This window comes from Tympanuchus pallidicinctus, unplaced genomic scaffold, assembly GCF_026119805.1.
Source record: "Tympanuchus pallidicinctus isolate F22 unplaced genomic scaffold, pur_lepc_1.0 scaffold3, whole genome shotgun sequence".
NCBI classification, from domain to species: Eukaryota; Metazoa; Chordata; class Aves; order Galliformes; family Phasianidae; genus Tympanuchus; species Tympanuchus pallidicinctus.
This window is the reverse complement of record NW_026294747.1, coordinates 55,016,479-55,042,038: the sequence shown is the minus strand read 5'-3', so window position 1 is coordinate 55,042,038 and position 25,560 is coordinate 55,016,479. Positions and strand designations below refer to the sequence as shown.

Here is a 25,560-nt window from a genome sequence, read left to right as displayed (position 1 = left end):
TAGAGGTTTTAATCATGTTGTTGTTGTTTAACTGGGATAGGAAGGGGTTGCATCTGTCAAATGTGAAACTCGCATCGAGGAATGGAAAACCTAGAAGTGGGAGATGGTGGAAACTATCAGAGCTTGTGGAAAATTATTTCATAGATGTAAGGCAGTGAGTGACAGAATCAATTATTCAGCCTTGCGGTGATTGATTTTTGTAAGGTGCTGTGGGTCACTTTTATTTACAAATTACAATGTCGTGGTTTTCCCTGTAAGCACCTTAAAATCGATTATTATTTCTTAAGGTAAAAAAAAAGTTCCTTCTCTCTTGCCACCTGCTTAAACCAAATAGAAGTCTTTCCGAAAGCGTTTGCTTGGCAGCGTCTGCTCCAAAGCCTCCGATGTCTGCGTGTTTTGTTTTGAACTGGGATTGTGTGTCTTCACAAAAGCTTTAAACCAGGCTATCAAATCCTGCTGCATTTTTGTGTTTTAATTAAAATTGAGCTGACGGGGTGACCCCTGAAAGCCCTTCGGTACCAGAGGAAAAGCGAGCGGCCGCTCCTTCTGCCGTGCGAGCGCTGGGGACGTTAATATGAAAATATGTAGATGTTAGGAATACAAATAATTGATGAAGTACACATCCTTTGGGAGCAGCACGGTTCAAGTGGCAAATCTCTCTCGTCAAACAATAGACACCCTTCAGAAAGGAGGAAGCCATCTCTATGGTAATGGGGCTCACAGTGCCCTATTGATTGAGTGGAAGAAGACATTATACAATGTCACTTGGGCTGTTACAATTTCATTTGTCGTCTGACCTGAACTTAACCTCTAAAACCTTTCTTTTCTCCCCGCGAACCCACCAGCCTGGCGTGGTGCAGTTTGCCATCGCGCGGGGCGGGGAGGGGATCGCTCTGCGTTTCCCAGCCTCTGCCTACAGTACATCTGTTCCTTTTAGATCATCCTCTCCTTTTTTGTCGGAGAAGGCATTTCCCGACTTCATCCACCGCCGGGTCGGGGTAATTTCTTTCCCTGCTTAACGCAAGGGTTACGATTTGGCATTATTTAGGGCGCCGCGGTGCGTGTAGGATTAGGACCAAACCGTGCTCGGTCCGTTCATAATTTAACCAGATTTCTCCTCTCTCAGGTGCTCGCTGGCGGGATGCTCTGCAGGGCGATAGGAAGCAGTTCAGCCTTCTGATTGATTCATTGCTAAACGCAGAGATATGCTTCTCCCAACAAAGTTGCATCGGACCGGGCGGATGCAAAAAGCCCTTTTGTCAGTAATCCAGACTATTGCTGAATGAGCGTTTTGCTCCTTTGAATTACTTATCAAATATGTTTTTCCCCTCCGCGCAGTCTTAAGGAATCGCTTGTAATTATGGTAAAATGGCATTTACAAAGAATTTTCTTCGACTGCTTGTAACTGATGCAAATAATTCATCTTTGCTTTGAAAGACGGGGGAGCAGCATTATGTTTTTAGGACGCAGCGAGTGCGACTCTACGATTGTTTCCTTAAACAAATATTTATTTGTTTTACTGTGGGAGGCAAAGCATAGCAAGTTGACAAAGTAAACCAATTATGTTCTTATAATGTGATTGCCAAAGTGTAATTTTCTGCACAGATGATGCGTTCTTTGCATTCTCTGTTATGAATAGAAATAGTGCGCTTTTCGTTGCTCTAAGTGCATTTTTCCTACCTTCCATAGCGTGGCTGTTTTGCTCTGTGCAGACGTACGAACTATTGCAGATGCAATTGCAGAATAGAAGGTGTCCTTTCCACAGGAGTTCTTGCAATCATGTTGCACGCGAGCATTTGAAAAGGAGAAAAATGTTGCATTGAGCTGAGCAGCTTACTTCTCTTCGGCTGGTGTTCTGCATATTGCATTAGTTTTGGGACTTCTATTTATACATATTAGGAGAATATTATACCTATATATATACGGACTTTTATACACATAAGAAAAATGTATATGTACACGGACTTCTATTTATACATATAGGAATATATATATATATATATATGCACATATATGTGTATATAATAGACAGATGTGTCCCCCACCACTCTGCCAAGCAACAAGCTGTGGCTATGCATGAAGACTGAAGCCCGTTGCTTTCCCCATGCTGACAGTGAGAACTGGTGGTGATGTGCACAGGGTATGGTAGAGGTGTTCTAAACTTGTTGTTCCGGCCCCATTGAGATTCCTTGCTCCAGTGATGCTCCTGTGGGAAGGACCCATTGATGGACAAGGTGTGTGGGAGGATGTGGCCTTTTCCAGAGGATGCTTATAGCTAAACGGAGGAAAAACAGAGTGTGGAAGACCCCCAAAATTGACATGTGCTCAAAAAATATGTTTACTGCGTGTATTGAGTGGGAAGATGCATCCTTTGGGTGTGCAAAGTGATGGGACTCCCAGCAGCCTGACCCTTATTTTGGGCAGGGTATAAGAGCATCCTCGTGCTTCAGGCTTCAGATGTTTCAGGAAGGGGATTGTGGAGGGGGATTTGGATGCAGAGTGAGGGAGAAGAGCATGCTCTGGCAGCCATCGCTGCCCCATTGATTGTAGGCATGAGAAAAAGAGAACATCAAGCTTCACAGAGAGAGAAATCATCTATTAGGGCACATGTAGATATTCCAGATTCCAGATTATTTTAGAGTATTGCCATTGTAGCCAAATACAGGTTCAAAAGCACACGTAACAAGTAAGTATTAGAGCAAAGAGAAGAATGGAAAATACTTCAGTGTTGATTTGCTTTTAGGAGTCTACCTACTGTGACCTCTGACTAATTGATCACATATATTTTTTTTCCCCTGTGTAGCCATAATAAAGCGGCGTTGAGTTCGCTGTGAAGACGTGAGCAAATCTGTTCATTTGCATTCAGTTCTAAAGTACGCACATTAGGCTGAAATAAGTGCTTCATTTGGAAGGGGGGGAAGAGAAAGCAGGGCAAAAAGAAGTCTTTTTTTTTTTTTTTTCTTTTTTTTTTTTTTAAAGACTGAAGAGTCTTTTCTGACAGCTAGTCAGAGTTAGAATTAGTTCAAGGAAATGTTAATAATGCACTGCCTGGCTTAATCCCTTTGATATCACCAGGTATCCTCCTGTTCATGGGTTAATTGCTTTAAAAGCGGAGGCAATATTCTGAGCGGTGGGCCGCTTCACCTTTTCACAGCTGTTACCATTGAGTGACAACTAAATCCCATGTGTAAGATGAGGAAGAGCTCAATCTCCAATTGGGAGAAAATTTATGTAAACCGCAATCCCTTCAGAATGTGCGGAAGTCACAGACTTTCTTGATTTACTCTGCTTTTCCCAGAAAGCTCTATTGTTCACTTCCCTAAGTCCCATCAACCCTTTGTAGCAGAATATCACAGCGGCAGCAGATAGCTTGAAATATATAAATGCTATCATAGCTCTGATTAATAGCGGCGCTTATGAGTCAAGTCTGATAACAGAGCAGCTCTCCACTCAATTTCAGATACCGCTAATGGAATCTGTCTCCTGCAATTGTAATGTGAGAAGGCCTAATTTGCCATGGAGCTTGGAGCTGTCACCAGCCGGGGATTGCGGGGTCAGATGGGAGCTGCCAGGTTTGTGCCCCGCAGCTTGTATCTCGCGCTTTGAATAGCACAGCCCCCTGCCTGCCAGGGAGCTGATAGCCCGCCGGGGGGTTTATGCCACCCCGCACAATAGCGGAGGGCTGCATGGGCTGACTTGGTAATTGTGAAGCCAGCTCCAGTATTTTATTTTTTTAATTTTTTTTTTAATTTTTTTTTTTAGTGCTTCTTCTTGCCGCAGTTACCGCGGCTGCATAATTTCTAATAAGGGGTTTTAACAAATGTCAGATTAGGAAAAGTTTCTGCAATTACAAAAAAAAAAAAAAAAAAAAAAAAAAAACTTATAAAACATTCAAATTGCTAAAGCCGGTTCCTACCGAGAGTTTTTTCTTTTTCTCTTTTTTTTTTTTTGGCTGCTGGAAGCAGACACCGTTTATTATGAGCGCCCGGGATCAAGCGTACCTATTTTCTAAGGATTTTTGAGTTTGTGAATCAAGCCTAACTAATGCTCCCTTTCTGCTTACAAAGACACAGGGAGAGAAGTTCCCTCCTGGCTTGGGTGGCTGGAAGTGCAGTTTTTACTCAACTTATTAGAAAGTTGCAAGCACAGCAGGGCATTTCCTAGAGCAGCCCAGCTCTAATGAGTTTTATTGGCCTGTCGGGAGCTGCTCAGCCCCATGAGTTGCCCTGGGATGGCTTGGCGTGGTAACATTCAATTGCCAAACTCCCTGAGAAGAGGCTGCTGCTCCCCTACCCAGCCTTTGGTTGGGTACCTCTTACATGTGCTGGTAGTGTTCGAGGCTGCATGTTGATCTTGGGGACTTGGGATCATCCTACAGGTGGAGCTCAGTGTGACCCTACAGAGCTGCAGTGGTGGTGGCCTCACCGCAAGCCTCCCATCCCATAGGGCCTGTGTAAAAAGGGTGGGGGCAGGACCACCTCTCTTAGCCGAAATTCTTCCTGCATCAGTACTTCCCAGCCAGTCCTGACAGTCCCTTTTCATTTGCGGTGCTCCTGCCTTTTTGCATGCTTTTTATTATTATCATCTCTTCATGGCTGTGAAGACTCCATCATGATGGGCGAATCGAGCTGGGTTCTGTGCTGCCTCCTCCTCCAATGCTGGGATTGGAGGCTGCAGGCACAGCTCAAGTGGCTCTTGAGCGTGAGGTCCTTAAGGAAGACTAAAATCTGGGTTGCTATTCCCTGTAGTACCTGCGCTGGCTCTTCAGGGCTGAGAGCAGGAGAAACAGGCTTTTGTCTGCTGAGTATTTGTGACAGGCAGATCCAGAGGGACTGGCGTTTGGGGGGATGATTATCAACACTTTGGTCCTAAATGCACGTTTGATTTTTATTTGTTTTCTCCTTAAAAAGTAGTTCTGATTAGAATGGACATTTAGAAAAAGGCTGGTAGAAGCTTGGCTGTTGAATCTTCTAAGTCCCATTCTTCTTTAGCTTCCCTTTAGCAGGGAGAAAAGAAAATGGAAAAAAAAAATTCAATTCGGTGATGGAGATGGTTAAAAGCAAGAGTTGTTCCTTATACAGAGAGTGTTTGAAAAGAAAAATTGAAACAAATCTGCTACCCTCTAAAGTTTTGGAGGAAACAGAAGGCAGAAATAATCAGCTTATTTTAGTAGATAGGTGTTTCCAGTGTTTAATACATTAGCTTCAAATATAAAGTATGGTTTGATTAGCTGACTTTTCTTAAGAAGCCACTGCTCTGAAGATTGCATTTAACTAAAACATTCCAGTTCAGTTACAATTCCCATACCCTTATGGCTTTACCCAAATCGTTTAATAGCTTCTTGCAAATGACTAAATACAAAGTTTCAGGCATTGATTTTTAAATAAATAGCAGCTAAGTAGTTTGCTAACTGAATATAGGTAGAACCTATACTCTTGGCTTAGGGAAAGTTTTACCAAACTTAGGACAGGCTGAATGTTGAATTGCATGTTGACACGTCGTAGAGATTACCTGCAGATGAAAAGCTAAAACCTTGCCAAGACACATTAAAACATCTAATCAGAGTTCTCCTTGCTGTTTTAACCACTAATAAAAACCTGCAGCCCCGATACTCCTGGCTAAAAGCAGTCTGTATTGCCCACATCCTTGGATTTGAAGCCCAGGCACACATTCTAATATTCTTGTTTCTGAAAACTAAATGTTTTTTTATTCTTTTATGTGTAGGGCTGCCAAAGGAAAATACTTCTCACAAAGGACTGTGTGCATTCTTCTTTGCTGACTGTTTCTGTCCCTCAGAGCATGTTATCAGGTGATGGGAATGTTCATAAGGTTCCAGTTAGTAGGCTGGTTGTTTCTGAGCTTTTGCTGTAGTTATAGGATATCTCCTTCACCTCTTATATTCACCTTGTTCCACACCACACTCTGACTTACTCATTAAAATACCATCTGTGCCTGCCTTTAAAGGAGTTGTAGCCTGCAACATGTTGTCACCAGCAGCATCTTCACTTGTAGATTGCAGTCCTGCTTTGCAAATCCTTTCATCCTCTTAGTTTCATGCTTCGTGAAACTTAGTTTCATGCTTTCATGCTTCTTAGTTTCATGACCTCCAGTCCAGCCCCCGTCCTTTTGCTCTTCCAGTTCTTCCTTTCTCTGTTTCATCTTCCTGCCTCTCCCTCTACCAGGTATGTAGGAATCCTCATGTGGGTCACGTTAGCTCAGCCACAAGGCCGGTTTCATTGCATTTGGGGCCAGTGTTGTGTGGCATAGCTGTATGGGATTCATTTCTGCTGGTGCTGCTTTGCTCCATCACCTCTTGTGTTGAGCAGAGCTGCTTGGTGTGTTATTTTCTGCCGGTTAGGTCTTGTCTGGAAATACCTGATTTTATCACTTCCACTTCTCAGAGTGTTTCCTTCTGAATCATCAGTTGTAAATGAATTGTAGAATCACAGAATGGCCTGGGTTGCACAGGAGCACAGTGCTCATCCAGCTCCAACCCCCTGCTGTGTGCAGGTCACCAACCAGCAGCCCAGGCTGCCCAGAGCCACATCCAGCCTGGCCTTGAATGCCTGCAGGGATGGGGCATCCACAGCCTCCTTGGGCAACCTGTGCCAGTGCCTCACCACCCTCTGGCTGAAAAACTTCCTCCTAACATCCAACCTAAACCTCCCCTGTCTCACTTTAAAACCATTCCCCCTTGTCCTATCACTATCCATCCTTGTAAACAGCCATTCTATCATTCCCATTGTTGATAACAGAATCTGGAAGAAGCTCTTGGTCTCCACTATACATTTCCCAAAGCTGCTCTTGTGATGTTCTTGGACAGTTGAGTGTACACCCATATGTTTTGTCTTTTTGATTTTTCTTAAGCACCTGGTGTGCTTGTAGGAGCTTGGTGCTCCATACACACAACATGTTCTCACAGAGAGAACTTAGCAGGAAGCTTTTCCTTAGTGTTTCAGTGGGAATGAAAGATGAAGTCAGCTCTTCTTCCTAAAAGCCTCTGGATTGTGCCCAGTGCTGGATTCTGAACCTGCACTACTTGGGGGCTGGACGGTGAGCAGGGATGTCCCCTATCCACAAAGCTGGGATAAGGCTTTAAGCTTTGAGTTGAGTAACTTTTGCATAAGCCTGGTTTCATCAAACTTGAAGGGTAAGTTTGAGACTTTTTATCGGGGTGGGAGGTCTTTAATCTTGTTTGAACTCTACTAAGATGCTTGAGTCTTTTCTAGTAAAGACGAAAAAACTGGTAAATGATTGAGAAGATTGCCTAAAATTCTGCTTCTCTTTCCCATGGTGTTTGGGAGAGTTGCTTTATCTTTTCTACTGTATTTCCCTGCAAGAATTTCAAGTGGATTTACAACCTTATTTCTTTATAAGTTTTTGCTGGTTAAAGGAAAGGAAAGTCTGTCATGTTAGGCTGGCTTGGTAGGAAGATCAATGGAGCAGCGCTGATGCCTGTGAAAACCTCTGTGTGATTGTGTGACTTGAAACTTCGTATTAATGCTGGTGGAAAACCTGTAGTGATTGGCACCTTTAGTTACTTGTGAGCATGCATTCAATTTATTGAAGATTTCAAGATGGAATTCCATGCTAGAAAACACTTAAATAGCGACTTCTTTATCACAGTATAGCTGTAACGTGGCTTTTATTTTGCTGAGTGGCATGGGTATTGAGTGACAGCTTTTTTTCTGGGATGTTTTGTTCAGACCATCCAGCATGTCCCATGTTAGGAAGAGAAATGAAGATCAGGTCTTTCCACTTCCTTATGCTAATCGTCTTTTCCCCATGGATGCTACCTCTTATTTTTAATAGTTTACAGCTTCCAGTTTTAACTGCATGAGTTCTCTGACGTCTACAGAAATACATCTACAGGAATGTATCAGCTTTTCAGCCTGCTGGAAGACCTTAGTTTGTTTTGAGAAAGTGGGAGAAACTTATGATGAAGGAGAGGAACCCTTACTAGAGAGTGCTTTCCCAGAATCCCTCTTGTCCCTGTTTGCAAGGGCTGTAGGTTTTGTTTGCTCATCTCCATTTATCTCAGTTATGTTCTCTGAGGAACTCCATTAGCTGCTTTTACATGGATACCTAGTCCTTGATGGGCAGAATGAACCATGTGGGCACATTGCTGTGGTTGCACTAAGGGATACGGTCATAGTTCAGGTATCGATGATTCAGGTATTGATGATTCAGCTTGGTGAAGAGGTTGACTAGCCTATGCTACTTTTGTTTTAAACCTGCCAAGAATATTCTATCTAAATGGAAATATGCATACCTGGGGTGGGATTAGAAATATACCAGTCTGTATAGAGCCTGTGATTTTCTAGAGAGCAGCTTTAACCCTAGTCACAGCTATTAGTCCTTGGATGAGACACGACTGAGCTGGTTGTGCTGCCCTCCATCCCATTCTGCAGGGTAACTTCCTATGGGACAGACCTCCCAAAAAGCCAAGCTTCCAAAGAGCAGAGCCCATAATGCAACCAGCAGAGTGGGTGCAATGGGTTTCCTGGGCTAAATCCAACCTCTGGGCTCCCCAAGCTACCTGCAACATCCAGCTCATTTGGGAACAAGAGCTGAAGTCCATCTAGCTGGAAATGGCACCCACTGTCTCCTCTCCCACTGTCTGGTGGGTGCCTCTCCATCCCAGGGCTATGGGTACTGCAATCCCCACCCAACCCAGAGACAGTCCAACCTGCCTTAGGGAAGCTCTGCTAATGCTGTCCATCGTGAATAGCTCTAATCCACTCTTTATGCGGGGCCTCAACGAACTTAAGGCTGCATCACTGCTCATGTGTCCTCCAGCACAGAGCATCCCGTTAGAGGCATGACTCTCTGGCTCAGCGTACCATGACCTGCTGTGTCATTGCTCATCAAGGTTTTGGAACTGAATTGAATACTGGGAGTTTTTGTGGTGTTTGTGGAGAAAAACCCAGCTTGGCTCACCAGCCGTTCACTATTTGGTGCCTTGCAAATACACGGGATGGCTAAGGTGTGCTCTTCCTAATTGCAATTCTCTGCAAAGAAATTATTAGGGACATATTAACCATATAATGTTTTGGAAGGATGCTGGGTGGCAGTCATAATTTCTGCTGCTACAGTGTTTTAAAAAAAAAAAAAAAAAAAAAAAAGAGGACAATAAAGTAGGCTTTTTTTTTTTTGTTGGAAAAGAAGATTTCATGTTATCTGTGTTTGCAGGCTTTCTGGCTCATATGCTGGAGGAATCCTTGCTGCGGGGGTGTTTTCATTTTCTCGTCTAACATGGCAGTGGTCCATCACGGCGGAGGTTTTCAGCTTAAACAATCTGTTTGTGGGGCTGCTTATGGCTCTTACCGTGCATTTTGAGGAGGCATCCACTGCAAAAGAGAGATCAAAGGTAAAGAGTCTCAAGCCAAGTGAATAGTTTATTATTATTATTATTATTATTATTATTATTATTATTTTCAATTAGTTATGACAAGTCTGTTTAATTTCCTATCCATTTAGTCCTTCAGTTTTGTTAAGCAAGGGAGGGCCGATTTTGGGGCTGGGTTCAGCTGTGTTGATCCTTGATCCACCTGCATTTTCAAAAGTGCCAAGCATTTGAAAATCTGTGCACTTTGCTTAAGGGTTTTGTTGGGACACGCTGGATGGGCATTTTTGTGTTGCTTTACACGTAGAGGATAGGAATGGAAAAAGCAAAATCATTTTCATCTAAATGTTTTAGCACAAAGTTTAATTTTCTGCATCAAAGACTCAAAGTAGGCTGTGAGTGTTCAAGGTTTTGTTGGTAGGACTGTTATTTTTCCCAAGGGTAAATAGATACATCTTACAGAAAAATTCATCCAGTCTGAAACCCACGTTTCTAATGAAAAACAGAAGTGGCCAATTTTTCTGTCAGTTCTGTGCAGTTCAATGTATACTGTTTTGAAATGAAAACTACCCCCAAAATAATGCCATTATTAAATACAGGGACAATTCATGCTGTATTCACTACTTTGGGAGCAGATCAGGTGGTCAGATGGCTTTACTCACCAGTCTTGTTCTTCCTACTTTGCCTGAACATCTGATCTGTTCTCTACTTACTGACTTGCCTGCTGTGACTCCTATAAATTGTGTGAATAAAAGGATTTTTGTTGGGCTAACCTAGAATTTTAGGAGCCCACAGTGGTAGTTTACTCAGCTTTGCAAGTTATCAAATAACACGTGTTGTCACTGGCTAGAGAAACCTTGTTTCATCATTGGATTTATTTATTTTCTCCTATTTTCTGCTCAATTCTGTCCCGAGATCCCTAGAAACTGGACTCCATGGAGATGGAGTTGGGCATTTTCCAAGCTGCTCCTGTGCTTGACGCACCCAGTTTCCAATGGGATTTTCAAATGAGTTGTCCAGAAGTAGTCAGTGAGCTTATTTCCTTTTTTTTGGGTGTCCAGCACCCTACAACTCAACGAGGTCAGGCTACAAACAGCAAGTCGACAACACGTTTCACAGGATCATTAAGGTTGGAAAAGGCCTCCAAGATCACCAAGTCCATGCCCAACCCATTCCCACCATGCCCTCTGCCCTCAGTGCCACATCTCCATAGTTCTGGAACACCTCCAGGGATGGTGATTCCATCACCTCTCTGTTCCTGATCACTCTTTCTGAGAATTTGCTCCTAATATCCAGCCTGAAGCATCTTTAGCAGTGTGTTTGCAGGTCGCCGGTATACACAAAGAATTACTGAGGTGTCCCAAGTCTTTCAGGGCAGCTCTGAAGACCACAAGGATTTTTTTTGAAGTTATAGCAGGTTTTTCTTTTGACAAAGCAACATCCAGTGTTAAATTCTAATTAAAAGCTACTGGGTGATCTCATCTCCACGTGAAGGCAAATGTTTACCCCTCACATGCCATTGTCACCTAGTGACTGAAATAAGCAGGACTGAGCAGAGCTTACGGCCACTTGAGGTGGAGAGATGCTTTCTGTAGCATCAGCCTGGGATGGTCAGAGTGCTGGTAACAAAGCTAAGTAATCCTCAGTGAGTACCAGAAATACCCTGCATAGTCTGAACACATTACCTCTATTATCAGAAAACAGGTTCTGAAATGAAATTATGCTATTGAGTGATACTGCTTTTAATTCCCTTTGTTTAGCAAGTTTGTGTAGCCCTGACTTTAGCCATCTGTGCCTGCAGAAGAGGAAAGAATTAACTCCTGTTACATAAAATCATATCTTCATACATAGAAATGGCGTAATTATTTTTATGGCATAAAACTTAACTGAAGTAACCTGTGTTTTTTGTATTACAACCAACCAGTGCTCACAGGGGTGTTTTGTCTCATTCTCTATGTCTGCTGTGGGCTGCATTGATGCTGCTTTGGCGTGTGGCTCTTTTTGCAAACTGTGAAGAGCAATTATGAGGTGTTTGTTTGTTTGTTTTTCCCTTCCAGATCGCCAAACTTGGTGCCTTTTGCTGCGGCCTCAGTTTGTGCAATCAGCACACAATAGTGCTTTATATTGCTTGTATTGTACCTTGGGTTCTCTTCCTGCTCTTCAGAAAGACGGTGTGTATTTTGCTGACTCACAGCTGTTCTAGCTTGCTTTAAGGCACTGGCTTATGACTGGAGATGAGTTTCTCTGTGTTGATTCCCTGGTGGTAGCAAATGAAAGCTGCGTGGGCTTGTTGTCCATCATTGTGTGACTGCTGCCAGCAAAGACACAAAGAATTAGCAAGGGTGCTGCAGGTGCTGATCTCATGCATTTCTCTTCAGCATGCCCCTGGGATGTGCCAGGTTTGGTTGCCTCCAGCTCTGACACTACTAGGACTGGAGTCCTGCAAGAGGCTCTTTTGGAGAAGGTTCAGAGGAGCGCCATGAGGATGATCTGATGGCTGGAGCACCTCCTATGAAGATAGGCTGAAGGAGCTGGGCTTGATCAGCCTGGAAAAGGCTGTAGGGAGTCCTCACTGAGGCCTTCTAGTACTTAAAGGGAGTTTATAAACATGAGGGAAATCAACTTTTTATGCAGGTAGGTAGTGATAGGATAAGGGGGAATGGTTTTAAACTAAAGGAAAGGATGTTTAGATTAGATGACTGGGAAGAGTTCTTTACTGAGAGAGTGCTGCTGGAATAGGTTCCCAGAGAGGCTGTGCATGCTCCATCATTGGAAGTGTTTAAGGCCAGATTGGATGAGGCTCTGGGCAATTTGATCTAGTTAAACTTGATTTAGCAGCTGGCAACCTTACCTGTGGCAGGGGGATGATGATCCTTGAGGTCCCTTCCAACCCAAGCCAGTTCTATGAACTCTCAGGTGAGGCACCTGGCTTGTGCCAGCTGGAGAAGACCAAGGCAAAATTGACCTTCAGTGGACAACAAGCCCTGAAGCGGTCAGATGTCCTGGAATCTCAGGGTAGTTGGAGGTTGGAAGAGACTTCTGGAGGTCATCTCCTTGTTCATTGCAGAACAAGGAGACCATTTTGCATACCTGGCTCAGGAAGGTGATGTGCATCCATCTGGATGAGGTTCCGTGATAACATTTAGGGACTTTACAATGCTCTTGTCAGATGTAGGTGGTCTTCTGCAGATGGCTTTGTTGGGCTGGGTGCAGACATGTTGTAGGAACTCTGCTCTAAAAAGTGCTGCATATCTCAAAAGATTTAGTGCTAACATCACTTTACAAGTGGGCCAGAGAAACCTCCACCTGTACCCTCTGCCTTCTACCTTTAGATGACAATTGGGCAGCTTTGTGCTGGGATGCTCCTACCTGTATTTCTACACCCTCAGCCTGGCAGATCAGGAGTGGTTCTACACAGTGGCACAGCTTATAGCTAAGCCTAGAGTGAAGTGTGTGAGCAGCAAGAGATAAGATGCAGTTCAGACAAGCTTGATGCAAAAGTCCTTCTAGCAAAAGCCCTGCAGCCTTCCTGTTTCCTTTACCAAAGTGATGGTTCATGCAGTGTATTTTTCTTCTTTAAACAGTTGTTTTTTTAACCAGGGAGGTGCACAGACCTCTGTGATTTCCAGCAGAGAGAATGCTGTTGCAATGTAACGTTCCTGGGAAATACTTTAGACAGTTCAGGAAAGCATGCTGCGGAAAACCACCTAATAATAAGATATTTGATCAAAACCAGTGCCTTTCAGTTAGAAATAAATTTAAGAATTTCTAAAAGAAATTTTGGCCACCAACTTTATCAGGCTACTTTCTCTGTTCTGTAGGTTGTTGCTCTGAATGCTGAATGGTGTCTATTCCACATAACCCCAAATTCTGAACAAGTGTTTGATTGACAGGACGGTGGCTAATGATAAAGCAAGCGTGCAATATTCTAGGGTGGGATTTTCCAAAGCACTTAAAGGAGTTAGGCACAGAAGTCCCTTTGAAAGTCTTGTCTTCCTGACCCCTTAGGCAATCTTGAAAATCCCACCCCAAAAGTTGGCCTATCCAATTTAGCCAGTGTAATCATGATAAAGTAAATGGCAAAACTGACTCCTGATGATGGTGATGATGTGTGTAGTTGTACTAGAGCAGCATTTTTTTTTTGCCAGATGGAATACCAGCCAACTCTTAATCGCTGCAAAGTGGGTTATCTCAGCCTTGCAGTGCTTCAGCCATCTATGCATGTCATGCCATGATTTAAATGTGAAAGATGCAGTGAGTATGATACTCATGAGTCCTAGCTAATATTATTTGCTTCACTTAAATTTCACCCTGCCATGCAAAGGAGATCAGTTTGATGCAGTTTCCTAGTAATCCACAAAATCATAAGGTTTAACATAGCATTTTGTAGGGACTTACTATAAATTGAGAGATCAGCTCTGTGTAAATATATTTGATGTTTTTTCTTTATCTGTTCTTGAAGTTCCAGCATGATTAAACTAAAATAAACATTGTTATGCAATATGACATATTTTGGTGCAGGAATTGTCCCTAGGCCATTTGCTGAAGTTGGGTTTATGCTTCTTGGCTGGTTTGCTGCCTTATCTCTATCTGCCGGCTTCGTCCCACCTCAATCGGGCCCGTTGGACATGGGGAGACCAGACGACTTTTCAAGGATTTTTGACCCACTTTCTCAGGGAGGAATATGGGACATTCAATCTGGTAAATAAAGATCATTTTCTACAAGGCTTTCTTTTGAGTAACGCGGCAGCAGAACCTTTCTGCTTGTGGTGTTAAATGGCCTGGAGGTGGAAAAATTGGAAATTTCTTTAAAGAATAATTTCCTGAGTTTGACCTTTTGGATCTGTCAGATTTTCTGGGTGTGGGTTCGATGGCTGGGAAAGCAAGACCTGATTCTCTTTGTCTTTGTGGGATGAGCTGTGCTATTTACCAGGGGCTGTCCACGTGTGTCGTATTTATAAAAACCCAAAGACCAAGTCTTGCTAGAGAGAGATGGCAACACCTGTTTTGTGTTTTTCTTATTTTAAGACAAATATTTGGCTTATTTTTTTTTAAATCATTTTAAACCCAGCTATTGAAAGAGGCTGCAAGCAATTTTTCATTGCTTTAACCTTAAAAGAGATTCCTCTAACTTACATCTCAGTAATGTTGCATTGAAGTGAATGGTAGGTTTGGGGGAATCTCAGAATCGTTTGCTCTGAGTTATTCTGTCTGCTTTGTGCTCTTGCAAAGAGAGGGAGATACAATATAACTGTGTGCAGAGTGTAGGATTTGCATCTTTCTGCTTCAACCCAAACTGAGCTCTGGCTACCCAAGGAGAGCAGTGGCCATTTTGTCTCAGAGTTTTCAATGCAGAATGCTGGGAATAAAAGAAAGGCTTGTGTTTTACATAGCATTGTGCTCCTACAGAGATAAGGTCCACCCTCTGAAGGACTTCTGAGACTTCCCTGTTGTCCTGTTCCCAGACCTCTCCTGAGAACTAGGTTCTGTTGGGCAGAGCAATGCCAATGCATACAAATCTCTTGACTGCTTTCTCCATTAGATCTGATGAACTCAAATTGATGTTCAGGAGGCTTAAGGATGGGCCGTGTGTAATCCTGCACCACGTTTATGTTGAACTGGTCTGAAACTGGAGCAGTACATGCAGCAAAATCCAAGTGTTTGGTCCTAATGCTGGTTGGGCTGATGCCAGAGCCATCCTCTGACACTTTTATGTTCTTAACTATTTTTTAAATGGAACGTACTATTCCATTTTTATTGAGGTTAAATACACCTTCCAGACTTCCTGAATCGTACCCAGCGAGGTGATGGAGGCACTGTCCCTGGAGGTGTTCAAGAATGGTGGACATGTGGCACAGAGGGACGTGGGCAGTGAGCATCGTGGGGGAGGGTTAGGGTTGGACTTGACCTTGGAGGTCTTCTCCAAGTAGGTAAAGAAGTGGAAATTGAGGCCCATGAGGTGCCCCCAGTCGTGCACTTTTAGTGGAGCTCACAGCTAAGCCGTATGATGTGCTCTGGTCACAAGGTAATGAGTTGGGTTCGTCTGGGTGGTGAACCATGCTAAAATGTAAAACAAAAAAATGGAGGAAAATTTTGCAGTTCGAGTAGTTTGCTGTCTTTGGTTTTGCTTAAGCAATTCCTGTCCCCTGTGATCAGTGTGGTACCATTTGAAAGAGCTCTAGAGCAGCCCTTTACACTCAGGGTTCTGCAGACAGAAAGCGGAAAGACTTCTCCTTTCCCCAGTCACTGTGTGAATTTCTCATTTTCTTTCTTTCTTTTTAATCCAGGCCAAGTCCGAGACTCGATCAAGTATGAGAGATATGCTGGTGTGAGTAAAATCATGACTGTTCCACTGCTGGGGATTCAAAATCCTGGCTTGTTCCTGTTTCTGGTGGACTCAACCCCAGCAGAACAGGGGTGCTGCCGTACAGCTGCCCTGTTTTCTCATTGCACTGAGTGCAGGCACTGAGTTGAGGGTCATGCAGACATGCACTGATTTCCCCACAGCTTCCAGTTGGAGCAGATGAGGTCAGAGCTGTCCCTTCCTGTCCTTGCCCTGGCACTCGTGGCCTGTTTCAGCACAGCACTGCGGTAAGCTGGAGGGGAATATTTACTCCCACCTGCATTTCCTTACTGACCAAGCGTGAGCTTTAGGTGCTTTCTCTGCCTTGTGCCACATGGAGCTATTCTGCTTCCTTGGGCAGAAATTTCAGCAGTTCTCCTGTGTTATTGATAAAGAGCAAAACAGCCCTGCACCTGATTACCCTGTGACTCTGTAGATGCCTTAAAAATCTTGAGATCCTGATGGCTGCATGCTCTGAAAAACAAAAGTTTCATAAATTGGAAAACTAAGGTAAAACCAACCAGCTCCTTGCAATAAACGCATTCAGATATGCAGAGAGACAGCTGTCTTCATGCACATAAAACTTTTTCCTACTTTTGATCATGCCACTGTAGTGCTATGTTATTTTTTATAGGATAAAGCAACAGAAATCACCCGTGATTTGTCTCTTCGCTGGAATGCTCTGTGTTTATTCACTCTTTTTCGCCTGGAGAGCAAATTTGGATGTTACAAAGCCTCTGTTTCTGGGAGTGGTAAGTTTCACTCTGAAAATTGCTCTGGGGTGTTGGTTTTTGGAAGCAGCCTCCTTCATGCTTCGTTGGCTGTTGGGTCCCTTGCGAATCAAGAGCAGGTGGTTGTCTTGGAGATGCAGAGGGTGCAAGCATGCAGCTACATTTTCTGTTCCCTTTTAACTGGGGAAGCATAAATATGGTCTCTGGGTATTTAGATAGATGATGTATGTTTAAAAGGAAGAATTAGGAGGAAGTTTTTCACACAGAGGGTGGTGAGGCACTGGAACAGGTTGCCCAAGGAGGTTATGGATGCCCCATCCCTGCAGGCATTCAAGGCCAGGCTGGATGTGGCTCTGGGCAGCCTGGGCTGCTGGTTGGTGACCTGCACACAGCAGGGGGTTGGAACTGGATGAGCACTGTGCTCCTTTGAACCCAGGCCATTCTATGAATAAAGGAAAGAAACTTCTCCTTTCCTTGTCTCTGTCTGCCCTTCATTTGTGAGCTTTCCAGCTTGGAGATAATCCTGCTCCAAAAGTGTAGACTCGCATCCCAAGGAAGCACTGCCACATTGCCTTCTGTCCTAGGTGGAGCGGTTCTGGATGCAGAGCAATATGGCTGTGGCTGTGCTGGCAGGGCTGGGGCTGGCTGCTCTCACGTCCCTTGGAGGTGCTGTGCTGCAGGGCAGCCGAGTGCTGCCGTGGCTGGAGTGGTTTTCTGCTGGGACTCTCGTTGCTGCTCAAATTTGGGCCAACTATAGGTAAGACATCCTCTCGGGCATCACCTTCTCTTTCCCATGCTTTGCTTCAAGTCTCCCAGTATTTTTTCTTAGTTTTTCTTTCTTTTATTAAATGAATTACATCTTATAATATAAGGCTTCCTTATTCCATAACCACGTTGAGAACTCTGCAGTGGGTTAGGTAAAAATCAGTATAGTAGTACGGCTGCTCAGGTGGAGCTTGACCAACTGGTGAAGTGTTGAGCTCAGAGGCTCCATAGGCAGAAATCCTTGCTTTGCACAAGGCTCAGGTTAATTAAAAGTGTTAAAAGAGTAGGGAGGGTTTCAAATACTTACTGTGTACTGGCACTTCCAGCTCCAAATCTTTATGTTTAGTCCAAGAAGAAAAATTAGAAAAAAAGATCAGCATTAAGATGAATGCATGCACTGTGTGTGTATCTGTGCAAAACCATAGTGGCATGTCTCTTGTTCTAGCTTGTGGGGGACAGCAGTCTAAAGGCTTCGTGTTTGTATCTTCTAAGTGGAGATGATGCTTTTCAGCCAGATCTGACAAAGGGGAAGGACATCACCACTGGATGTCTATTGCATAAAATTGTTCCAAACATGGGCAAAGCTGTGCAAGTGCCTGGCTTTAAAATGTTCTTTTTCATCTGCTTTCTTCAGTGATTGTGATCAGAGCAACAATTACATTGTTGATAAGTTTGCAAAAAACCTGCTGTCCTCTATGCCAATGGGTGCAGTGATTTTGCTAAGAGGAGACTTACCTGGGAACGCCCTTCGTTACCTGCATTATGTTGAAGGAGTGAGGCCAGATATCACATTAGTGGACCAAGAGGTAGGTTCAGAAGGTGATACTGAATGAGGCAACGTGGCAGGTATCCAGTTGTTGCACAGGGCTGATGTTTACCTTGCTGAGAAAGCTTCATCCTTTCTGTTTTCAGAAAATTGCATGTTGGGAGCAGTCTGGAGGGCTGAGAGTCAGCCAGCAGCCCTTGGGCAATGGGGCTTTGGGCTTTCTCTCAAGGGCTCTGCCATGTTGGGGCCCAATTCCTGAGGTCTCCTGTGTTATCCTGGTCCACCAAAGGTGCTTTTGCAGACTGACTTATTTTTTTTCTTTTAATTCAAATGAAGATGCTGTGTCCCCTGGGGTGGTGGTTGTGCTTGTTTTTCCTGAGTACTGGAAGGAGAGGAATCCTCTTTGCAGGAAGGCACAGTTGCATTTCTACTAGCACATAATCCTTGCACTTGGCTTTGCAACAGGGTACTGTGATTTGTTGGGGAGCCCTCACCCAATGCCCCATGTCTAACCAAAGCTCTCTTGTGTCTCCTCACAGCTGTAGCTATTTTGGGTTTACATAGTCTTTCCCCTCAGTGGCAATGACCATGTTTCTCCAAGTGGAAGCCACTGATGGTCTGATCCGATGGCATGGTCCCGGGCCATTGCTGAAATGAGAGGAAACCCTTACTGAATAAATGGAATCATTACTCACATGAAAGGCATTTCTACAGCTGCTGGCGTAAAATGGATGGAAACTCTGCTTCTTGTTTTAATTACGATAATGTTTTTGGTGATAGATGATGACCTATGAATGGTATTTACCCAAGCTGGCAAAGCATTTACCTGGTGTTCATTTTCCTGGGAACCGGTGGAACCCTGTGGAAGGAATATTACCTGATGGGACCCTTGCTTTTAATCTGCACCGTTTCCTCAAAGCGAATAAGCAGTAAGCATTTCTTTCATAATGGAACAGCTTTCCGAAAATCTTCAACCTTTTCCTCTTGAAATTGTTTATGGAACAGCTTGGTGCTGCATCCAAAAGACCAATTTTCTCTACTGACTTCCTCCCCAGTGGTGAGATTATTTTTGCAATTAAAGCAAATATCTGTGCGGAAGTAACTCCATCCAGATATAATGTTGTTCAGTGTTGTTGAACAATATTATGTCTTGCTGAACAAGGTATAATACTCTCGTTGTTTTGAGGTAGGTTTGAATTTTAGGAAGGAAAAATAAGAAGGTGATTGGCAGAGAATATTTATGGATTTTTTTTTTTCTTTTGCTGACACAATTCGTCACAAAAAAAAAAAAACATTCCTGTGTACTCAAAATGATGATGGTTGGAGAGTAAATTGCTGCAGCTTCTCCTTCCTGAACATTGTGGCCAAGTGATTAGCATAGAATGAATGTATTCCAGGAATAATCATCATATAAAAATAGCTTAGTAAGAGTGGAGAAAGGATTAGATACTCCCATGAATAAGAATAGCATCTGCATTTAGACTAGCTGGGGCGAGCGTGGGGAGGCAGACTAGCAGGGCCAGGTGCCACTGGGACAAAGTGGGCTTCTCCTACTTCTGGCACAGATGTAAGGTGTGACACGGGAGAACATCTCCCCTGGATGTCCCTCCTGCTCTGGTGCACGAGGTGTGCAGTACCATGGAGGTATTTATGTGCCCACAGAGCTGTTCTTCAGAGTGCCCCAGAGACGTTCTGATGCGAGATGCTCTGTGCTGCAGAAAGTAATAGAATCATAGGTTTGTTTGAGTTGGAAGGAACTCTTAAAGCTCACCTGGTTCAGCTTCCCCTCACTGAACAGAGATGTCTACAGTTGTGCTTCTTGAGGCCTGTCTGCTGCACCAACATGGGGTGGGTGGGCAGCTCAAGCACGCGGGATTGCCCAGGGCCTCTGACATGGCTTCACCATTCCTCTCTTTGTTCTTTGTTCCTTTTTTTGGCAGTAAAGAAGTGTTTGTCTGCATAGGTCTTCATGAAGGGGACTCAACCTGGAAGAGGAGTTACTCGCTTTGGCCATGGGGTACCTGTGAGAAGTTGGTTCCTTCTGATGCTGTCTTTGACCCAGGAGAGTGGATTCGTCTGACAAGAAATCTCTATAACTGGACTGAAGAGTATGGGAGGTAAGAGGCAGAAGCACAGCTCTGTGTCTTCCTGCTTCCTATTCCTCATAACCACATCCATTGCAGTGTTAGAGAAATTAAATCTGAGCTTTAATCTTAATGCTTTATGTTTTGGAACACACAGTATCTCTGCATGTGCTTTTTCTTTTTTGCTAGTGTTAAAAATTGAGGTTTCTAGTCAACTGTCAGGTCCAATTCTGATCCTAAAACTTCATTGGGAGCCCAAAACCGTTGAAGACATGGGACACCCAGAGCTTTAAATGTTGTAGACTGAGCTATGATGGGATGGTAAAAATCATCTCTCACTTTGTGGATAGCTGGGATGCTGTGAAACACCTGATGTAAACACCAGAGGCTCCCCCTGTGCAGGGAGAGGGATAAAGTTTTATGAATGACTGAGGATCAGCTGAATTCCCTGCTGTCAGAGCCGTAGGCTTCATGACAGGTTTTCTGCTGCCTGGGAGGTCTGTCAGTGCTTGAGTTAGAAGGGATGATTGTGCAGTGAGCAAAACACAATGACATGACATGGATCTGATGGCTGCATTTTGTTTTAATTCCCGTTTAGTTTCAAGCCCTCTTCCTGGGAAGCTGTCGCCAATGAGGAGATGTGGCAAGCCAGGTGATGCTCCTTTGCTCCCCAGTGCGTGGAAATACACACCAAAGCAGGCAGCTTGATAGTGCATGGCCTTATTGGATCTTAATGTGCCAAACTTCAGAAGGAAAACACAGATTTCATTCACTTAGAGGTTCTGCTCAAAGCATCTTGAAGAACACGGGGTAGTTTGGGCATACCGTGGAAAGAAATCTGTATCACTGATGACTTGAAAAAATCTTGTTTACTGTCCCATACAATTAAAGAGCTTTATGGACATGGTGAAGACGTGATCAGGAGATGTGAGCTGGTTATGTTAAGCAGTTGCTATAAAGTGTTTTCTTTTCTTGTTCTCCTAGGATGAAAACAGCTTTCTTTATATTTGGCCTTGCAGAAACTGCCAGTGTGCCTGCAGAAATGAAAGCACAGCTGTACACGTTGGCATACACTGTAAGTCGTATATTTTGTTATAAATACTGTCTGCAGTCTCCATCCTTTTTATTTTTTTTTAATTCTTTTGACCACATGGAAATATCACGGTGTATCTAGATAGGCTGTCCTGTAATCTGCATTCTCTCTCATTCATCCAAATCAGGAGCATAGCAGATTCAAAGAGATTTGTTCAGGGATTTTATCCCTTCCTGCTTGCCCTCTTGGTCACAGAGGATGCCAAAAGCTAACCAGTCAACACCCTCCTTTTGCTATAATTATGTTGTCTGCGCTGGGCTCCAAACCCATGCCAAGAGATTGCTTGTCCTAAAGTCCCCTCTATGCACTTGTCCTCTCTGTCATTACACAGTCTTGCATCTGAGCCAGCAAGTGTAAAATCCGACAGTCTTCTCACTGCAAATTAATTCTGCTGCATTTCACAGCAGAGAATGACACACGTAAGCTGGTGTAGGTATCTCAATAAATACTGCACTGCCAGAGATGCCAGCAGATGCACGAAACGATCAGTGTGTGTCAGCAGAGAGGAGATGTTTTATAGCCCAGCAAACAGTCTGTAAATCGCTTCCTTTAAAGTTTTGCCCATTTTGCTGTCATTTTTGCTGTTCTGTTCCATGAAGTTCCCAGGCATGATGTTGAGCTTATCAATATTGCCACTTAGCAAACGCTCCTTTCTCCTGTTAAGGAAGATTGAGGGATCTGGGCTTGTTTAGTTTGGAGAAGAGAAGGCTCCGGGGAGACCTCATTGTGGCCTTTCAGTACTTGATGAGAGTGTATAAACAGGAGGGGGAATGGCTGTTTCTGAGGGTGGATGGTGATAGGACAAGGGGGAAGGGTTTTAAAGTAAGACAGGGGAAGTTTAGGTTGGATATGAGGAGGAAGTTTTTCAGCCAGAGGGTGGTGAGGCACTGGCACAGGTTGCCCAAGGAGGCTGTGGATGCCCCATCCCTGCAGGCATTCAAGGCCAGGCTGGATGTGGCTCTGGGCAGCCTGGGCTGCTGGTTGGTGACCTGCACACAGCAGGGGGTTGGAGCTGGATGAGCACTGTGCTCCTTTGCAACCCAGGCAACCCTAGGATTCAAACTGCTCACATCCTGTTGAAGGTGTCCCAATCTCCTGGAACACTGAGTCAGTGTTTTTGCAGGCACAGCAGGGAAATCCATCTTTGCCCAGTCTGGTTCCCTCTTGGGAAAGGGCATAATGTGCTCTGGGGTTATCTCAATTTCTCAATTGTCTGTAATGTTTCTAAACAAACAGCTGCTGCACAAAATCCCTGGATTTTGGATTCACACTACCACACATCACATGGCAAACACAGAGTGAGTTTCAGAAATGCTCTGACTCTGGATGATGGAGACATCTTAGTAGCATCTGTTCCTTTATGGGCAGTTCTGAAGCACTGTTAAGAGCTGTTGGTCGCCTTTGTTTGCTTAATTTGTCCCCTTTTTTTCTTTCTTTCTTTCTTTTTTTTTTTGCCATTTAACAGTCCTACAAAGAAATTGTCAGCTCTCATCCACATCACCCAGTGAACTGGCACAAAAACTACGCCATAGCCTGCGAGAGGATGTTGCGTCTCCATCGGGTGGGTGAGGACCCTGAGGCATTGCTCTCCGAAACTGTTAAACATTTCCTCCTCTACACCCAGAAAGCAGAAGATGATCCCCAGCGGCAGGATATCCTACAGGCTGTGAACCACCTCCAGAAGGAACTGCAGGGGCTGAGGGAAATGAAAGCTGAGCTGAAGCGGCAAGCTGGGTAGTGCCTGTTCCACTGTGCCCCTTCTGAGGTGCTGAGGATTTTGACAGGTCCAGAGCTTTGAGTTGGTCACAGACAATGTGAGAATGTTGGGAAAAGGTGACAAAAAGAGCAGAGGGTTCTGCAGGAGCGTACTGTTGTTTGGTATCCGATTGCTGTTGCCGAATGAACAGTTTGTATGTGAAGAAAGCTCAACACAAAATAAAATGCGGTGTTTCAAGAAGAGAGTTTCCTCCTAAAGGCAGCACTGAGAAAATCATTTAGATCTGTTTATGGATGTTTATAGATGGTTTACAGATGCAAAAATATATGTTTTGCCCTTCAACATTGCTGCTGTTGTCAAGCAAAGAGTTTTACTACATTTTTCCTTAGACTGTGTGTCTGTGCATTTTTACAGTCATGGGGCAGCATGGGTACAGGTGGGTTTCCATCAGGACAAGCATGCAGGATGGAGCCCTTGCAGGAGCATGACTGTGTGCTGTTTCAGGTGCCCTCCATGCCCTGGCTGTGCCTCTGTGGTGCTGCCAAAATGACCCCCTGGGAACAAATGCAGCCACTGGTATGGGGTGATGGTGTTGGGTGGAGACAAACCCAGCTCACTGCAGGGAGGGCTGTTTTCATTGCACTGGGATTTTATGCTGTGATAGACTTCACTGCACTGGTTTTCCTGTAGCGAGTAATTGCATGCAGCAGCATGGCATCTCCTGTGCTGTGTGAGTCTGGGGTAGGGAGGCTGCAGTGCTGACATCCATCCTGCTTTCCATTCTTCCCCAAAGGCTAAGGAAGACTCAGTTCCCAAGAGCTCAGCTTCATATTTTCCAAAGAATGACATGAAATAGCTTGTCTTTCAAGGTTCTGTCAGTTAATATGTCTTAGAAAGGCTTAAAACAGACGCTGAACTCTGGTGGTGTTACTGGAAGTGCTTGTTTGGCATAGTTTTCATACTTTGCTCCTCCATCCTCTGAAATCTCAGCATGGATGTGCTGTGCTGTGCACATGGATAGGGGCAGTTTTAGGTGCTTGTGACTTGCTGAACTTAACAGATCCCTTCAAGAGAAGATGACTTTTTTGTTGGTCCCTCTAACTCATTGTGGGAAAACTTGAGCACTTTCATTGAGTGCTGTATGTATAAAAATCAAACTGCTCTTTGGATTCTTTTATTTTTTCTTTGTTTTTCTCCCTTTCATTCCAATGATTTCCATAGCAATTCTCCCCTGTCCTTCTATGAATCAATTCCTGTCCAAGCAGCAGATAAGAAATGACCAATGAAAAAGAAAAATAAAACTCAGGCTTGTGGGTTGCAAAGGGGAGAGTGAAGAAGAGCGATTCAGGGGTGTCTTTTTAGCTCTTTGTGTTGTAATTGACTACATTTCAGGTCGACTGTTCCTCACTTAAATCTCTTCCTTTTTGTCAGTTCCTGCAGAAGTGTTTGTACAGAGGGAGAGAATGTCATACATTCCTCCATGCTGCTTTCTCAAGGCTGACTTTCTTCTCACTTCTCAGAATCAGTCCTTCAGGCTGGCAGAAAAGCATTAGGAATCCAATTTTTGAGTGCTTTTGTTACCTGCATTGTTGAGAATCCATTCAAGCAAATATATTGAGCCAAGAGTTTTCTTTATCTTGATTCGATGCCTCTCCTTAGCTGCGTAGTCTTGAAATAATTGGCAGCTTTTGTGAATTCTACTATCTGCTTGGGAGAAAAGAGGGGCTCCACAAAGGTATGTAAGCTGCAGTCTGCTTCAAGTGATGTATCACCGTGCATTGTAAAAAGCAGCAATGCAAACTGCAAGCAGAACTTTCCCACCACATGCATTCCCAGGTGTGAGCAGCAGTGGAAGTGTTGATGTTTTTTTTTCAGGGAAGGAGACCAGAAATGCTTGCATCTGTGAGCGCTGCTAGCGTATGAATTGCACATGCAAACACGGGTGGCTGTGCTGGATGCTCAGCTGGAAGGTATCACCGATGGCAGATTGCAAAGGTGAAAACGTTTAACGGAGAAGGAAGTGTGAGATTTCCTCCTGTGAATCTGTTCCAATTAGATTTGCTGGTGCTTTCAGACGTAGCCCTGTGTGTTAGTAAGCCCGTTTGCTGAAAGGCAGTGCTGAGGGATGCTGGCAGAAGTTTAATTTTTATCAGCTCCTCTTAGGTGGCACCCCTAAGTTTATCAAACAAGCAAAGCTGATTTGCTCTTCGTTAGTCTCAGTTGCATGCGTTGGTTGCCAAGTAAACAGGATTTTGCATTTTCCTAATTACTTTCATATTTGTGTTTTACCTCTATTTGTTCTCTTGCAGAACCAGCCCTAATAATTAGTCAGACTCCTGCTGCCTGGGCCTTAAAAAAAAAAAAAAGAAGTGAAGGGGGACGACTTCAGAGGGCTTTTTCTCCCTTATAAATTCATTTTTGTTACAAGCATCTTTTTATACATATTACTAAAGGGAGCGCACTAAGAAATGCAAATAATAGTTCTTTATTTTATTATGACAGTTAATTAATAGCAACCTGTTTTAATGAATAAAGTCACTCAGAGTCCTTCAGCACTTCCTAAGAGGAGGCCAGAATCTGTAGGGATCCTTTTTTTCCCCCCCATTGTATAGCTCCTAGACTCCGTGCGCTATATAGGGCCTGTATAGAAATGCTCGCTAATGAAGAGGGAGGGCGAGGAACTTGTCTGCATTCAAAGATCACTGGTGAGTCATT

General features: G+C 43.9%; 1 protein-coding gene across 4 annotated transcripts in view; it reads left to right on the top strand.

The window, feature by feature from the left end:
* Positions 1–23,210, top strand: part of TMEM260 (transmembrane protein 260) — a 29,180-nt gene extending 5,970 nt beyond the window's left edge. For 2 of the 4 annotated variants that reach the window (XM_052696602.1, XM_052696605.1), the window contains 13 exons: positions 9,193–9,370; positions 11,404–11,517; positions 13,868–14,047; positions 15,634–15,674; positions 15,854–15,937; positions 16,324–16,441; positions 17,005–17,177; positions 17,820–17,991; positions 18,732–18,880; positions 19,892–20,068; positions 20,634–20,687; positions 21,020–21,110; positions 22,594–23,210. In XM_052696602.1, coding sequence (XP_052552562.1) covers positions 9,193–9,370; positions 11,404–11,517; positions 13,868–14,047; positions 15,634–15,674; positions 15,854–15,937; positions 16,324–16,441; positions 17,005–17,177; positions 17,820–17,991; positions 18,732–18,880; positions 19,892–20,068; positions 20,634–20,687; positions 21,020–21,110; positions 22,594–22,866 — 1,804 coding nt within the window. In that variant the 3' untranslated portion in view covers positions 22,867–23,210. Of the gene's footprint in view, positions 1–3,501; positions 3,573–9,192; positions 9,371–11,403; positions 11,518–13,867; positions 14,048–15,633; positions 15,675–15,853; positions 15,938–16,323; positions 16,442–17,004; positions 17,178–17,819; positions 17,992–18,731; positions 18,881–19,891; positions 20,069–20,633; positions 20,688–21,019; positions 21,111–22,593 lie in introns of those variants that run through there. The other 2 variants (XM_052696604.1, XM_052696603.1) reach the window with 2 other exon arrangements.
* The last annotated feature ends 2,350 nt before the right edge of the window (positions 23,211–25,560 follow it).